Here is a 15,000-nt window from a genome sequence, read left to right on the forward strand (position 1 = left end):
CTGACCTTGTTTTTCTTGACCAGCCCTTCTACTTGGTAAGACACACTTTCGGCAAAGTGATGTATTCTGAACATATGATTTTCACTTTTAAACCGCGGACAGGTGAAGTGACTGTTTTGAGCCAGTGTTGTCGTCAGGCGGGTACTGAACGAGTTAGTGTCCAGCTCTCTTTTCAGACGGCACTCCTGGGACAAAGAGAAAAGGGCATTTATCGCAAGATACAGAATGATGAAGTCACAACTTCTTAAAGTATTTCTGGTGCTTTCATGTTAAAAAAGATTTTTTTGAAGAGTGCTTGATTACAAAGAAAAGTGACACGATCCAATCCGTCAAAGAAAAAGACCAATGATATTGTACAAAACATTCTGTTACCTCGTTCATTAACGAAAAGACACTTGTCCTTCCCTCAATGAGATTCAAACATGGACGATTGTCCACGAACTCTTGAAAAGTCCAGTCAACGCCTTCCTTCTGGTACTCTTCCTAAAATGCAAATGAAGAAGAGTCAGTTTGATGTTCTCGAATTCCTGTCAGGCTCCGCCAGCACATAGTTTGATCGTCCCGCCGAGTGAAGTCCTGAGAACGACTGTTGGCGGAGGTAGTAATAGAGGTTTTGATAATCTAGACTGACATCATCATCAAAGTAGGGTGAATAGGTGTTGACCGTCGAGCGTTATCAGTCTCTGTTGTGTAAACTGATTGGTCACTTTTTCCGTGATTATTCCATGAAGCGCCTGTTATACAACTATTTCACGTCTGTAGAATTATAAAAAAATCGTCAAAACTTATTAAAAAAGATGCCAATAACGATTGACATACCTGCTGTTTCTTCATAAAGTGATACACAAAATGTTGTTGAAGCTTTTCATTAGCGTAGTTGATACACAACTGCTCCAGACTGTTCAATTGGAAGTTTTCAAATCCGTAAATGTCTAGAAGACCTGTGATGAAACAGAAGTGAGTGATTTATCTTTAATGCAAAGCCAAGGTAACATTAATCCAAGCGCGGCTTCTATCCACGAGATCTCAAAAGTCTTGAAAAGTCTGTGAGCAACTTAACTTTAAACAAGGTTAACCTCTTAATTCCCAGAATTTTATGTGATTACACCGTAATAACTCTTTACGAGAGCTATTATCCAGTCAGACGGTAATCGGAATGGACCAAAATGTCCACTATGGGGTGATAAAACCAAATTCTCCTTGCTAATTTTCAAAAAAATGTTTAATGACAAGAAAGGAGAATTCAAAATCAGATCCTGGAAATTTAAGGGTTGAGTTAAACTTCCTCTAATACTTCTTAATCATCATTTACATTCCGACGCGATTAAACTCTAGCACTATCAATGGTTATTTTCTGTCCATTCTTACCGATAAAAAAATGTTTTGAATCGGGCAGTGCTCTGATAGAACCATTTATAAAATTTACTATCCAGTCGAACAATCTGCAAAATAAAAACAAACAGGCATATGCGTAAAACGCACACGAAAAAGAACTTTGTTAGTCACCTCAACAAGGTCCCAGCACTATCGACAAAGGGGGAGGGGGTGCGTGTGTTTCACCTATCGTATGAGATGGCATGTTCAGTACTTTCAAATTATCGCTTGTAAATGTGGAATGGTGAATAGAGAAGTGTGCACTTGACACACCCTTTCTGCAAGTTGTGGCAAGAAACTTCACTAAATGGACACCAATTGGAGATTGCGTGTTTCTGCTGCTTGCAGCATGGGCAGCAATGTGCGCACCAACAGTTTTAAATTCTGAGGTGAATCAACGTTGGGTGAAAGGTGCAATAAAAGAAGGTTTGGCACTGCCAACAGGACCCTGTTCTGCAAGCGAGTTCCAGATTGAAATCATACCGAGAGTAGACGAGTTTAGCTACACAGTCTCTTCTCTCCATGCATTCAGACGCTGAACAAGGCTTCATAAACTGTTCGCCAGTGGAACCTGTTGTGATTCGTCGTGCACTCAAGCACTGCTTTAGAGACTGCACTTCGGTTCCCAGTAAATCACAAACGTCTGAAACTGAAACAGTCGACAAAGTAAAGAGCAATGAAAGGCCAAGGTTGTTCCTTCGTCAAATATTTGTGTTTTGTTTTCCTTTAACTTCAAAACCGTGGTTGCTGCAGCGAACGTATCGGTAAATTCTCAAACTTTAATTATATAACCAGTTGTACCCGAAATACATGAAGAAATGATTCAAATAACAGTAATATACAATGATAATAAACAAGGTAAATGAAAATTAAACGAAGAAAGGACAGCAAGAAGCTACCTGACGGTTGGGATACTTACACGAAACGACACACAGACACACAAGAAAAAATTCTGAATGATAATGAATTTGGTGCGGAAGTTATTTTAATATGCTAATACCGCGCAGAGGTTGGAGGCTAGCAAGCCGCTGTACGACGTCGTAACAGTTGCGTTCCACATAATCTTTCATTCACCCAATTATCCATCCACCTACCTATCTATCCGTCCCGCTTTTTCTCTGCCTCGATTCTTTTAACTTCCATGGCAGATAGTTCGTTCTTTCGATCAATTTTTTGTATATGCATTCTGAAACAGTGCTTCAGTTATCATGGTGAAATTAAAGAGGTCACGAGTTCCCTGGGACCCAAGTTTTTGTGGAAACACTCGCAGAGTTAACTGAGTTCCTCTTTAAGTTTAAATTTGAGCGAGCGATTGACACCGGGGAGGCGATTCAGATGGAAATACTTAGGAAGCGAGGGCAACCTTCTCTCTCAATTATTTTGTCCTCCAGACTTTTTTTTTTTCAGAAAGGTACTCTCCAGGTACTCACCAACCTTGATCATAGTGAACGTTACAAATTTCGCTCGTCTTACTCTGGTCCTCAAAGTGGACATCCTGACAAAGTTTGAGTATGCCACTCAGGATCTAAAACGAGGAATAAATCATCAGTAAAGCATTCAGATAAATCAAGGTACACTGGAGAATAAAAAGGAACCGTAATCTGAAATTAAAAGAGGTTGAAGCTAAGTTACGGATTAGTCTTGTTTTTGGAACATCAGGAGAATTATGAAATAATAGACCTTTTGTCGCAAGTTTTGCTCATACAGAATTTGGATGCGGCGTTCAAAAGTTAATCGTTCTTCGCTACAACAAAAGCGGCATGCCAGGTACATGAAGCATCAATATCAGATAATTGCAATACTTAAACCGTTAACGCTGAAGTTACTTAAGAAGGATAAACTTTCTAAATACTCTTTACCTTAAAAATTTCGCATTGAAGTTGATGGTCAATTCCAATATTCTTTAGCGCTTGCTTTGTTGCTTTGAGAGCTGCAAAGTAAAGCATATCTAAAGAACTGGCATCTTTCAAGGTAACATTCAGTGACCTGTCTGCGCAAGATGTCCGGCGCTTAAAGCATTTTGAGAAATTAGCTTATTACAAATCGCCCTAGAGACGATTTATAGCCCGAAACAACCGATCACTGTAAAAGGGTACTAGAGCAAGGCCTCAAGATCAGATTAAAAGCTGGCGTTCGATAATTATTTGTTGACTCTTCTTCAGGTTCAAGGTTCCTTGGAGCTCATCACATTAGAAAGCATTTGCTCAATCAAGCCTAGGTCCATAGAAGTGAGTTTGAAAGTTACGGAAAATAGATGCGATAATCCCGCATAGATCATTCTGTGTATTTATTTCAGATCATAAAAATGATAAAAATACTCATCAGTCCTGTGGGATGTCACCTGTTGCTGTGTTTTATTCTAATTGAATAAATTATAGTGATCCATCATCGAGTATCAACAACTCTGCATGACTGAGGGGCGCTCGATCAAACCGGCATTCTCAAGCGAGAGGTCACGCGCGCTAGACAAGTAAGGAGGTCCCTCCCGGTGTAAATGCTCCCGCGTGTTATCCGCGAGAGGTCAGTGCGTTATGAGTACATTTTCTTACCGGTGGACGTTGATTCGTCATTTCTCGAAGGAGAATCTTGGAGGTGGCATTCTGCCGAAGTCATCTAATTTGCAAAAGAAATGGCTTTCATTATTAAAAATAATATTATAAGGGTGATAGAAAACAGAAATTTCTGGACTTTTTTCAGATGCATTTTGACGCTTTCTGCTTTCACCTGCTCAAAAATGTGAAATTTTCGTTCCCCTTTGGCTTGATATACAACTCTCGTCTTTTCCAGTAAATAAGTGTTGATGGTTGCCCCGACAATCTTCTGGTTTCTATGGAAAATCCGCAATATGTTAGTAACGATTCAGTACAGGATTCGATTCAGTAAAAAGTGTTACGTCTGAGTTTGTTCTTGCTATCCTCGACCTTTCCTTGTTTATGGTTACTTTCTGTGGTTTCCTTTGATTTGGCAAAATAAGCGAGAGCGAAATTACTGTGGTAGTGGGCTCCCTGGACTTAATTCAAACTCTCGCAGAATTTTCATTGCTGTTTTGTCAACATTTGCCAAATATGGGTAAAAAAAATAAGATCCAAAAATAATGCGTTGTAACCCCACCGCAAATTCCCTGTAACAAAGTTTCTGTTTGAATTTCAAGAAATCCGAGAACGAGCAAGAGGGAAATCGACCTTTTCCTTCGTCAATTGGTATTCCGGTAACATTATCGCTTTGAAAAAACAATGTAGTATAAAGTTAGTGACTCTGTTTTGGATGTAATAACCAAATGAACTTTTCAGTCTTTAAGCTTCTGCTCACCGATCAAACTGAAGTTGAATGTATTTTCCAAATCGACTACTGTTTTCGTTTCGCACGGTCTTGGCATTTCCAAACGCTTCCAGAATAGGATTGGAATCAAGAATCCTTTGCTCAATCCTGTTAACTTTCGCAATTTCTTCTTTCCTTTACAAAAAAAAAAAAAAATTAAAAGGTTATTCAGAAAATTGCCCCAAGATTTCGCCCAGTGTCTCCGATACAAATGATGAGACCTCTTACCTCGAATTCGACAAATCGGTTATGAAATGCATGAGTTTTCGTGTTGTCCATGTCTGCAAAAATAGTGCAGGTTGTAAAAAATTGTATTCTCACTAATTTAAACATTTCCACACCACTCTCCCTTCCATCTACTAACCTTGCCCGCGCCACTCTCGCCACTGACGATGATGGACTGGTTCTTTACTTCCATATCTCTTTTGAGATCGCAATACGCTTTCTGACCAACGGCGAAGATATGTGGGGGACATTCCTACGGTGAGATATGCGATCAAATAAGAATATCGATTGTACAGTATGGCGTGCAGAAGATATGCCTTGAGTTTCTTTACAGGTCAGGATTTCACGAGAAAAAAAGTCCAACCGAAGTGCAAAATTTACTTGATTGTGAATACCTGGTCGAACAAGCTTAAACAAAAAAAAGTGCAAGGCTAAGAAATTCCTAACTGTCGCTTTATTCGAATTTCCCATAGGTTGTAACAATTACGAGCTCATTACCATGGGTTATCACTAATGTGAAGTACAGTTTTCGAGTGAATGGCTGTGCAGTTATCAAATGACTACCAAATTTTCTTGGTTTTGTTGGCTACTTTATTTTATTAAATATGGGGCTCCGCTCGTGTGCTTCGCACGCGGAGCTCCACAATCCTCTTATAAATAGTTTCTATAACACCGCGGATGTGACAAAAGGTTGGCTCACTAACCTTGATTTCACTTGACTCAATTCTCTTGTAATTTTCAACTGTCTCACTGTCATACAGTCCTGCAACATTTTGGAATGGATTGACTGCAATGAGTGGAACACCTGTGGATCCGATAAAAGTGTCAGTAGTTGATCCTACCGTGTGCTAAGACTACTTGAGAAGCTTATGGGGGCTTGGTGAGATGAGAGAATAAAGAGGCAGGGAATTCTCATGTCGCACATTAACAACTCAAGAAAGGCAGCTACCCAGGCTTTACGGCCATTTATGGTCGCTTGTCAAAAAATTTCAAAAGCTTGTGCACTGAAATTAAAAGCGATAACTGAGCATCAAGGGAGCTAGTGATATGGAGGGGCAAAGGAAGAAAATTCTTGGTGACGTCAGTACATGATCACACGGTACCTGCCCAGGAGTAGTGTGTGCCTTCTTGAAAACGAGCTTCTATTGCCTGGAGAACTGCAATCAAAAGGAATCAGGGTGTTATGACTAGAACTGGCTAGAATGGTAATGGTAATGGTTTATTAGATATGAATTCGGCACTAAAATGAAATACTTCATATTTACAAGAAATTACAAAAAATATTTACAAATTAAATGAGACTATATAATTAAAAATTTTGCCGGGAGACTGGGTTACCGGCTCACAAGATTCTGTTAACAAATTATTAATGTGATATAAGTCTATTGCGATAATTCATTAAGCTTTGACGTCATTGCGGGAAAAAAAACTTATTTGAAATCGTTTTGTCCTACATTTAAAAAGAGTCAAGTTATTGCTGGAGCGCAGCTGGCGGCCGTGTCCGTCTAGTCTTTTCTGTGGAATTAATGATGACAACTGTGAGTTTTTCATTTTCTTGAACTGTTCGAGGCAAAGACGTTCCCTATTTTCTTCCAGCGTGGGGTAATTCAAAACATTACATGCAGTTCTGTAAGAAATTAGTGGTTCGATTATCCTGAAAGCTCTTCTTTGTATCTGTTCTAAATTGTCCACAAGGTAAGATGGAAGGCTAGAATGCCATACCGGGCATGCGTACTCCAAAACAGAACGTAAATAAGCAGTATAGACACTAAGTAAATCCTTGGGTGGAAGGCCATTGCTGCGCAGGACACGAAGGATATAAAGTCGCTGAGCAGCTTTCTTTGTAATGCTAAGAATGTAACTACGCCATTTTAGATCACCCTGAATGAGCACTCCTAGGAGCTTGTGACTTTCTACTACTTCGGTTGAGGTGTTATTAATAGTCAACTGTAATAGAGTGGGAGGGTTACGTGGGAAGCATATTCTGAGTTCTTTGCACTTTTTTGGGCTCAATTTCATGTAATTTGAAGAACACCAGGTGGATATATCATCCAGGGTGGTCTGGATAGTTGATGAACCTTCTCGAGGTAGAACTTCAGCAATGGTTAGGTCATCAACGTACTTCCAGAATGAACTGGTTGGAGTAAGCTCATTCACCATAACTAAAAATAGTATCGGACCCAATTTAGTCCCTTGTGGGACCCCAGCGTTTACATACGACCAGTCAGAGAAGGAATCAATAATCTTGACTTGTTGTCTTCTATTGGATACAAAACTACAAATCCAAGGTAATAAAGACCTACATACCCCTAAGTTAATAAGTTTGAGCATTAGGATGTTGAGATTTATCCTATCGAAGGCTTTACTGAAGTCCAGCATACAAATACGCAAAGTGTTACCAGGGGTATCGAGGCTAGATAGCCATTCGTGGAGCATATCCATGAGACACAGGGTTGTAGATGTGCCTTTCAAGCAACCAAACTGGTGTGGATCAATTTTACTCTGGATATCTTCGAGGACCCAGCATGCGACGAATTCCTCTAATACTTTAGAGAGGCATGGCGTGAGTGAGATAGGTCAGAAGTCACTGAGGGATCTCGGTACAGACTCTTCGGGAACAGGTGTTATGTTTGCAGCCTTCCAGATGTCTGGAACAATACCCGAAGCTAAACTTGAGTTAAACAGGTTTGCAACTGGGTCAGCAAACTCAAAAGCGAATTCTCTAAGGATACGTGCAGGGATGTTATCTGGCCCTGTAGCTTTAGATGGATTTAGCTTGAGCAGTTTTTGACACACTTGTGGTGGGCTGATAAACGGTGCTCTCTCAGAGCATGGTAAGTAGGCTGGGAGTTGGCATGGATCTAAAGCAGGAATGTCCTCATTTACAGAAAGGAAGAACTTATTTAAGTCATTAACCAGCTTGTTAGGAGATTTAGTCACCCATCGATAACAAAACTGTTAGTAGAGGTAGCTGATGAACAGGATTTACCAGAGACTTTGTTAACGTAGTTCCACCATTTTCGAGAGTCTGTTGTTTTCAGGTGTTGGATATTCTCCGAGTAGAACAATTAATCCCTTTCCCCTTGTGATTTTATGTTGGACAAAGAGTAAGTTTTTTTTTAAAAAATAACACTAGGATTAAATGATATTAAATACTCAATCATGGTTTTTGTTACTTAGTATTAAACTTTCCATATATTATGTCACAGTTTAAAGAGCTGTTGGATGGTGAGATCATGCAGTAGGGGAAAAATTGTCACAGACAGTCATTTGCATATATGGCTCCTGATGATAACTCCAAGTGACACAGGAAATTGGAAAGTTAGATTTGAGTTATCAGAGGAAAAGCCAAAGGTGGGTATCTTGTTATGTTTTTTTAAAGTTGACTGCTGTGAGGCCACTTGGGTTTCCATTTCTGGAACTCTTTTTGAAGAGAAATTGTATTCAAAATGTTGCCCTGCCTCAGAAATGGATTGATGTTTCAAGCCCTGTCCTAGAGGTTTCAATTCAAGTTTTTTGGGTGGGCATAATATTTCCCACATTCAAGGAAATGTATCTAAAAATTGATACCTAATGGGTGTCAAAATTATAACCCATTGGGCAGCAAATACCTGTATACTATTAGGTATTTTACAGGAACCTTCTAGGCGTAAGGAAAAAATGACCTGCAGGTCCCAGTCGTAGAAAGGGCAGATAATATTATCCTACAGGTAAATTGCTATCCAGCAGATAACAGATAGCAAAATGCACTGAATAATGCTATCCAAGTATTTATTAGTATTACTAATTAAGTTCCTTATTAAGACCCTTATTCCTAATTAAGATCCTTATTATGGATATTCAATATTATTCTTATTTTTAACATACATTGTTAATATTAATGTACATGTAATTAGTTTTATAAATTTGAATTTACTGTAGTATTCTAAGTTGTTAAGCGCTGTTGATCATTGAATGAAAATAGCACTCTAGAAGTTATTAAATTAAATTAAATCCAGTGGATAGCATTATTCAACCTTGGAACAACTGGGGCTAGGCTAATAAACATCTCTGGGGGTTCCAGTTCATTTCGTGCTCAAATCTGGAGAATATTAAACTTCAACAGAGAAAGGAATTCAAACCTGTTTCTTCATTCAAAGGACTCAGTGATGTTAAATCACCAGTAGTGCTTTGGACAGCAAGATTTTCTTCTAGGTGTTTCTTTTTAAAGGGCTCTTCAAATGAACCATCCTTTCTCCTCACTGATGGTTTATTAGCAGTTTCATTGTCTAAGACCTGAAAATTAGAGCGGACGATTTGAGAGGAAAGGAATTCTTCCAGGTGGAGTGATATCCCTGGGGAGTCAGATTGTATATGTCGGGTCATGACATGGACTTTTTCGGTAATTTTGTCGTTAAATTCGTTCTAAATAAGATTTCTTACTGCATTGGATTATTTGGAGAATTTTTAATTTAGATGTAAATATAACTCGAGTTTACCGACAACAAGGATCAAAATGGAAAAAAAAGATATCAAATCACATAAAAAGCATGTAACTTAGATGAAGTTTTTATCATTTTGATTCAATACAAAGCTAAGTTCGCCCGCAAAATTATATAGGAGCACCTATCGAAGTGATTAACTCTCCGCAGCGATCCTTACGAAACCTAGTACATGTGAAGATTACATACTTACCTTCATATTCGCATTAATCGGTCGGCCAAGAAAACAGTAAACACAGCTGATCGAGAAATATCGCAAAAAATATCAATGTTTTGGAACTCGCATTCAAATTTCGAACCGCGGATAAATACTGAGCTTTGATTGGCCAAAAGTGTGCAAGCCGGCAGTTTAACGATAGCCCACACAGCGGCTGACTACAAAAGTGATACGTATCAAATATCCAGGATGCTTAGCGAGTTGCAATTATGTTTGATGATGCAGAAAACATGGCTTCCTCAATCACTCCATCTAGATGGGAAGGTTCGCGTTTTTCTTTATAATTCTGTGATGTTTTTATCTTAATGTAGAGCGAGTCTATTCTTTTGAAAAGTAAGACCGTATTCTTCTACTATTTGTGGTAATTTTTGATCTTTTCTTCGCAGAATTGAGGAAGAAAGCTCGACAACTTGAAAACGAAATAGATCTGAAACTTGTCTCCTTCAGCAAATTAGGAACGAACTACAGTCAGCGCGATGGCTATAAAGAAAGGTAACTGTCATGAAATGGATAAAAACAGAGTCCAGAGTCTGAAACAAGCTTTCACTTGTTTTCTTCTTTGTAGTTTGGATACATCGCCACTTTTAAACAGTTCCTCGAGTGAACGACTTTTTGAAACTATGGGACTGGAAATTGAACAGCTTTTATCCAAGGTTAGTTTTTCACTTGATTTTAACGCGAGTAGGATGTTTTAAGAAATATCAGCTAATGGAGGGTATTCATACGAAAATGAATAATTATTACTTAATGTAAGCAATTACTGAGTAACCAGTCGCTCAGGTGACGTTGCGAGAATTGTCTCCTGAGCCTGAGCGATATCGTTGACAATGAATTCCATGTTTTTTATTTGTTTATAGAACTGGAGCATTGGGTAATGCAGTTCAAGAGTTTTTATTGGCATAGCATGAGTCATCAGAAAAAAACAAACTATTGTACACTTTTTACTTTTATTTTTCGATTAAAATCAAATTGAATATAATAATAGTAAACCACTTACTGTTATTGTTTAACCTTATCTCAGCCTCTGACCCTTTGCTCAAAGTGATAGATAGAAAATGATGGTTGCTAAATAGAAGTGTAGACAAACCTGATAAACAAAGACAAATTTAATGGATTGTGGGTAGCTTTTTAGACATTCTGATTTGTTTTATTGCAGTTGACAGAGGTTAATGACTCAATGGCTGAATACACTGCTGGCTTTAACTTAGGCCAACCTAATGCTACACAGCTCCACACATTACAGAGACACAGGGATATTTTACAGGGTTACTCGCATGAATTTTCAAAAACGAAGGTACTATATATGTTAATTGATTTGAATTGGATTTGACCCTAGACCTTTCTGGAAAATGTCTGTAAACCACTTTGTAACCTACAGAAATTTCTCATTAAGAGCAACTTTCATTTGAGTGTTGAGTGATCCAGGACTGCTGTGGCTTATGTGAATTTGCTCTGTGATAGTTTCAAAAAAACTTGTGTGACTTTCTCAATCTGAAAACTGAAACCATCTACAACTTGTTTGCCAGCAGTTTCCTGCACTTTGGGCAGTTGGTTGTGTTTACTTTGAGTCCTCATGGGTTTTTTTGTTATATTTACTTTTTCATTTTTTTGTATTGGCTTTTATGGTTACTTTTGATTTGGTTTGACATCATTCAATTGAAATGTAAGCTAAGTGGAAACTCAGATTAGTTGTCACCCTCTTTTCCTTAGTATTTTTTTCACTCCCAGATCTCAATAGCAATTCTTCTTTCTTTCTGCTATACAATTCTTAAGATGTAAGTTCAGAGAATTTGGCATTGGATCAACTAAGAATCCCAAAAGTGATGCATTTCTTTATTCTGTTACATTTACATTTTTTACATTTTTACATTTATATAGCACAGACTTCTATGTGGACATATTCAGTCGCACTTAACAGTATCGTAAGGTTGAGATTGGATGTCAGCATCTTTTTATCAGGCGCCTCTGGCAGCTGCTTCAGTCTATGTAGCGATCTCACCTTCCCACCCATCCCACCCCAGGGAGGACATCCACCACACAGTAATCTCGTGCATGGGAAATTTACTTCTCCTACCCCTAACCCTGCAGGAGATGGGACCTACGGCTTTACGTTTTATCCGAGAAGACAGATATTACATCGATAGTGAAAGGAGAAATTCTGTTTTGGTCATGAATGGGAGTTAAAGAGTTTAAAACTTTAAGATATGTAGGACTTAAGTTGTTTTTAACGTTACTGGTGAGAAGATAATTGCTTCATCTTGTTTAGACTCTGCAAGATATTTGTAAACTTAATTGTTATGAATTGTGCCCAATGAATATTGTTATCCTAGGCTAATATCCAAGCTTTCAGAGACAGGGAAGATTTATTGGGATCTGTCCATAGAGATATCAAGTAAGAGATTATCTATCAGTCAGACCTTCCCTGTATGGTAAATTCCACTTTCATTTAAAAAAAATGCCAATAGTTTTGAAGAATTAGTGATCAAGTGTGATCATTTGGGTAATGGTAGTTCTTTACCCTTTACACCCTAACATCAGTATGGATGTTCTCCATATATGATATTAGTATATACTAAAACAGTGGATAGTGTTGAAGGCGCGCTCTGATTGGCTAGTCAAACTCCAAATATCCTTTGCTATTTACCTTCGAGCAATTCAGGAAAAAATGGCGTCCCGGTTTGCATCCGTGACAAGCGAAGAAATCACTCAAATTAACGACGGTGGTGTACATTATCTCACTGTTTTAGTATATACTAAAACAACTATTCACCTCAGTGTTGGTGGTTAGCGGTGGATATTTACCTCGCCGTTCCATGGCTCGGTAAATATCCACCACTTACCACCTCCATTTCGGTGAATAGTTGTTCACTATTCTCTAAACATTTTGTATAGCACTGATAGGAGGATTTGTTTAACAATTAAGAGCTTCCATGTTTGGCTCTCATATCCTTCACTGTCATAACAATACTGTTTGATTCACATGAAAAAGTGATATTAAAAAAAAAAAGTCTTTTTATAGGATTACACAATTACTGGTGAACCAGTAGTTTCCATTGTGGTCCTTGCAAACAAATGAAACAAATGGTCTAAATTGAACATAACATCATTAAGAACATCATTAAGAACCCCAACCGGTTGGAGGCAAACCGGTTGGCTATTTACAAGCGTGGCCAAGGATCTGAACTCAGGGCTACCGTGAAACAGATCCAGTGGTCAGGGTGAGACTCAAACCCGGGAGCGGCGGATTACGAGTCCGACACTCTAACCACTCGGCCACACTGCCTCCAGTAATATATTGTAGAAAAATAGTAGATGGTGGTAACCCTTTTACCTTTTGACCCCCTGAGTGAATAGCATATAATTTCTCTTACAATATCACCCCTGAATCTCCCATTAGGGACGGGAGAATAAAGGAAATGATCATCAACTTGAGAAACTTTGGTTTGTTAAACAAATTCTCCTAGTTCAGCACCTTAGGAAATGTGTGGTGAACAGTATAAAGAATACACATACTGATGTTAGGTTCTAAAGGGGTCGGAGTCGAAGAATGATTCTTGGATGACTTGGGTCTGAAGTCATCTTCAACATCCTGTATTTAAACTCTTGTTTGCAGAAACACATGTCAGTTTGGCAGTGTTATTGGCCCAAATATGCAATTAGTGTGGTCAGTTTTTTTTTTGTTTTTTTAGTCTTTTGTAAAGCAAGGCTTTTCTGTTTGGTTTGCTGGAAATGTTGTTGTTGTAAACTTTGTCATTCATTGTCTGCTGGTTGTTATTGATGTATTTTAAAAAGAGTTTGGTGTTAAATAGAAAACCAGCTTTTTAGAGTCAGCTGTTAATAAAAAGACTTATTCATGAACAAACAGGAAACAAGCCTACAAGCCTTACTAACCTTCTGGGTATTGTAACTCTCCTACTGTTAGTTGATTTGGCTTTAAATGGAGGTTCCTGAACTTGTTTGAGGGTCACTTCAAACATGGTAGTTAAAACATTTTTTCTATACTTTTTTTGTGTGTCATAATAGCGCATACAAGACTGGCATGAACAGAAGGACAGACCTCTACCTAAAAGAAAATGAACATATAAGAAAGTATGTATACTGCCCTTTCTCTAAAGGTTGTTTATGTTTTGGCAGTTAGAGAATGTTAGCTCGAAGTTTAGGCAGTTAGCAGAATGGTAGCTCCAAGTTTAGGCAGTTAAACTTCCTACATTGTCACAAGTCAGGTTCCACACTTTTTAATGAAAGATTAAGTTTGGTGATGTGTTAAGAAGATTTCTTCTTCAAAAGTTGTACCTGAAAAGAGAAAAAAACTAACACTTTCTTTCACTTATATTTTAGTTCAGATCGACTGGCAGATGATGTGATAGGGTAAGATTTGGAAATGTTGACATGTTAGCAATTCTTCTTTCAGTATATCTCTTAAATCAACTTTAAGCAGTAATGATTTAGCAATTGTTTTATTTTTTAATTATTAAAACTTAACTACTTTTATTAGTAATCATACAATGTTAAACAATCCATATGTCCTTTCTGCTTTCTTTCATTTGCTTACATATTATGATACCCCTTAAGGCTTGCAAGGAAGGGTAATGATTTAGTTTCCATGTGTTGCTTAATTTATCAATTTTTTAGTCTCACCATTTTATTTTTGTGAACTGTAGTGTTGCATTGGCCACAAAAGAAAATCTTCAGAGTCAAAGAGGTGTTCTTCATGGTGTCACCAGCCGGTTAAATGCTGTTACTAGTATCCTTTCATGATTTAGTTTACAAGGTATTTTTCGGATTTTGTTATAATTGAAATAGTCCTAAGTTTCCTTCCTTTTAGAGATAGGGTGGCTTTTGTTTATTGCCATGGACACTACGTTGAAATGTCTTGATTTATATATCCCTTTTTTGCAATTTAAAAATCTTAAGACCCCTAAACAAAAACCTTAAAAATTATTATCACCATTTTATTGCTATTTTTATTACTGTGATTATTTATTATTTTTTATTATTAGAGGTGATATTGAGTGATTTCTCACTGACAGAGTTTATCTTGTGTTTGTATTTTGTTATCCTTAATGTGTTTTTCAGCTCGTTTCCCTGCTCTTAACAGTTTAATTCAGCGCATAAATGTCAGGAAAAGACGAGATTCAATCATACTGGCCAGTGTTATCTCTATATGCATTATTCTGATGCTCATTTATGCCCTTGGATGAATACTCATTGATGCTGTGGATATGATTTTCAATGACTCAAAGCTATGCCTGCGATTATCAGCAATCCCTGAACAACAATCCCTTGAATGTCGCTGATTTTGACCAGCTCATGGCAACAAGAGGGATGTAACTTTGATTGATGGGATCTGCTATCAGTTGTCCATTCCAACATATTAGTTTTGCT

At 37.9% G+C, this 15,000-nt stretch overlaps 2 protein-coding genes across 4 annotated transcripts in view; one reads left to right on the plus strand and one right to left on the minus strand.

The window, feature by feature from the left end:
* LOC111332067 (unconventional myosin-XIX) overlaps window positions 1–9,719 on the minus strand; it is an 18,876-nt gene extending 9,157 nt beyond the window's left edge. For all 3 annotated transcript variants that reach the window (XM_088743079.1, XM_022937326.2, XM_022937325.2), the window contains exons 1-16: window positions 9,592–9,719; window positions 9,039–9,192; window positions 6,021–6,074; window positions 5,622–5,722; window positions 5,057–5,170; window positions 4,921–4,973; window positions 4,684–4,827; window positions 4,099–4,201; window positions 3,924–3,987; window positions 3,234–3,304; window positions 2,809–2,899; window positions 1,858–2,023; window positions 1,369–1,442; window positions 820–941; window positions 373–483; window positions 6–185 (exon numbers count right to left, since the gene is read on the minus strand). In XM_088743079.1, the coding sequence (XP_088599205.1) occupies window positions 6–185; window positions 373–483; window positions 820–941; window positions 1,369–1,442; window positions 1,858–2,023; window positions 2,809–2,899; window positions 3,234–3,304; window positions 3,924–3,987; window positions 4,099–4,201; window positions 4,684–4,827; window positions 4,921–4,973; window positions 5,057–5,170; window positions 5,622–5,722; window positions 6,021–6,074; window positions 9,039–9,192; window positions 9,592–9,597 (1,608 nt within the window). In that variant the 5' untranslated portion in view covers window positions 9,598–9,719. The remainder of the gene's footprint in view (window positions 1–5; window positions 186–372; window positions 484–819; window positions 942–1,368; window positions 1,443–1,857; window positions 2,024–2,808; window positions 2,900–3,233; window positions 3,305–3,923; window positions 3,988–4,098; window positions 4,202–4,683; window positions 4,828–4,920; window positions 4,974–5,056; window positions 5,171–5,621; window positions 5,723–6,020; window positions 6,075–9,038; window positions 9,193–9,591) is intronic.
* Window positions 9,720–9,759: 40 nt separating this feature from the next.
* The window catches only part of LOC111332089 (Golgi SNAP receptor complex member 1), a 5,933-nt gene continuing 692 nt past the window's right edge, over window positions 9,760–15,000 (plus strand). The window contains exons 1-9 of the mRNA XM_022937355.2: window positions 9,760–9,879; window positions 10,002–10,107; window positions 10,181–10,268; window positions 10,772–10,909; window positions 11,946–12,007; window positions 13,639–13,704; window positions 13,954–13,983; window positions 14,277–14,359; window positions 14,692–15,000. The exon at window positions 14,692–15,000 is cut by the window's right edge and continues 692 nt beyond it. Coding sequence (XP_022793090.1) covers window positions 9,825–9,879; window positions 10,002–10,107; window positions 10,181–10,268; window positions 10,772–10,909; window positions 11,946–12,007; window positions 13,639–13,704; window positions 13,954–13,983; window positions 14,277–14,359; window positions 14,692–14,816 — 753 coding nt within the window. The 5' untranslated portion in view covers window positions 9,760–9,824 and the 3' untranslated portion in view covers window positions 14,817–15,000. The remainder of the gene's footprint in view (window positions 9,880–10,001; window positions 10,108–10,180; window positions 10,269–10,771; window positions 10,910–11,945; window positions 12,008–13,638; window positions 13,705–13,953; window positions 13,984–14,276; window positions 14,360–14,691) is intronic.

The sequence above is a fragment of the Stylophora pistillata genome, chromosome 13 (assembly GCF_964205215.1).
Source record: "Stylophora pistillata chromosome 13, jaStyPist1.2, whole genome shotgun sequence".
Classification (NCBI taxonomy): domain Eukaryota; kingdom Metazoa; phylum Cnidaria; class Anthozoa; order Scleractinia; family Pocilloporidae; genus Stylophora; species Stylophora pistillata.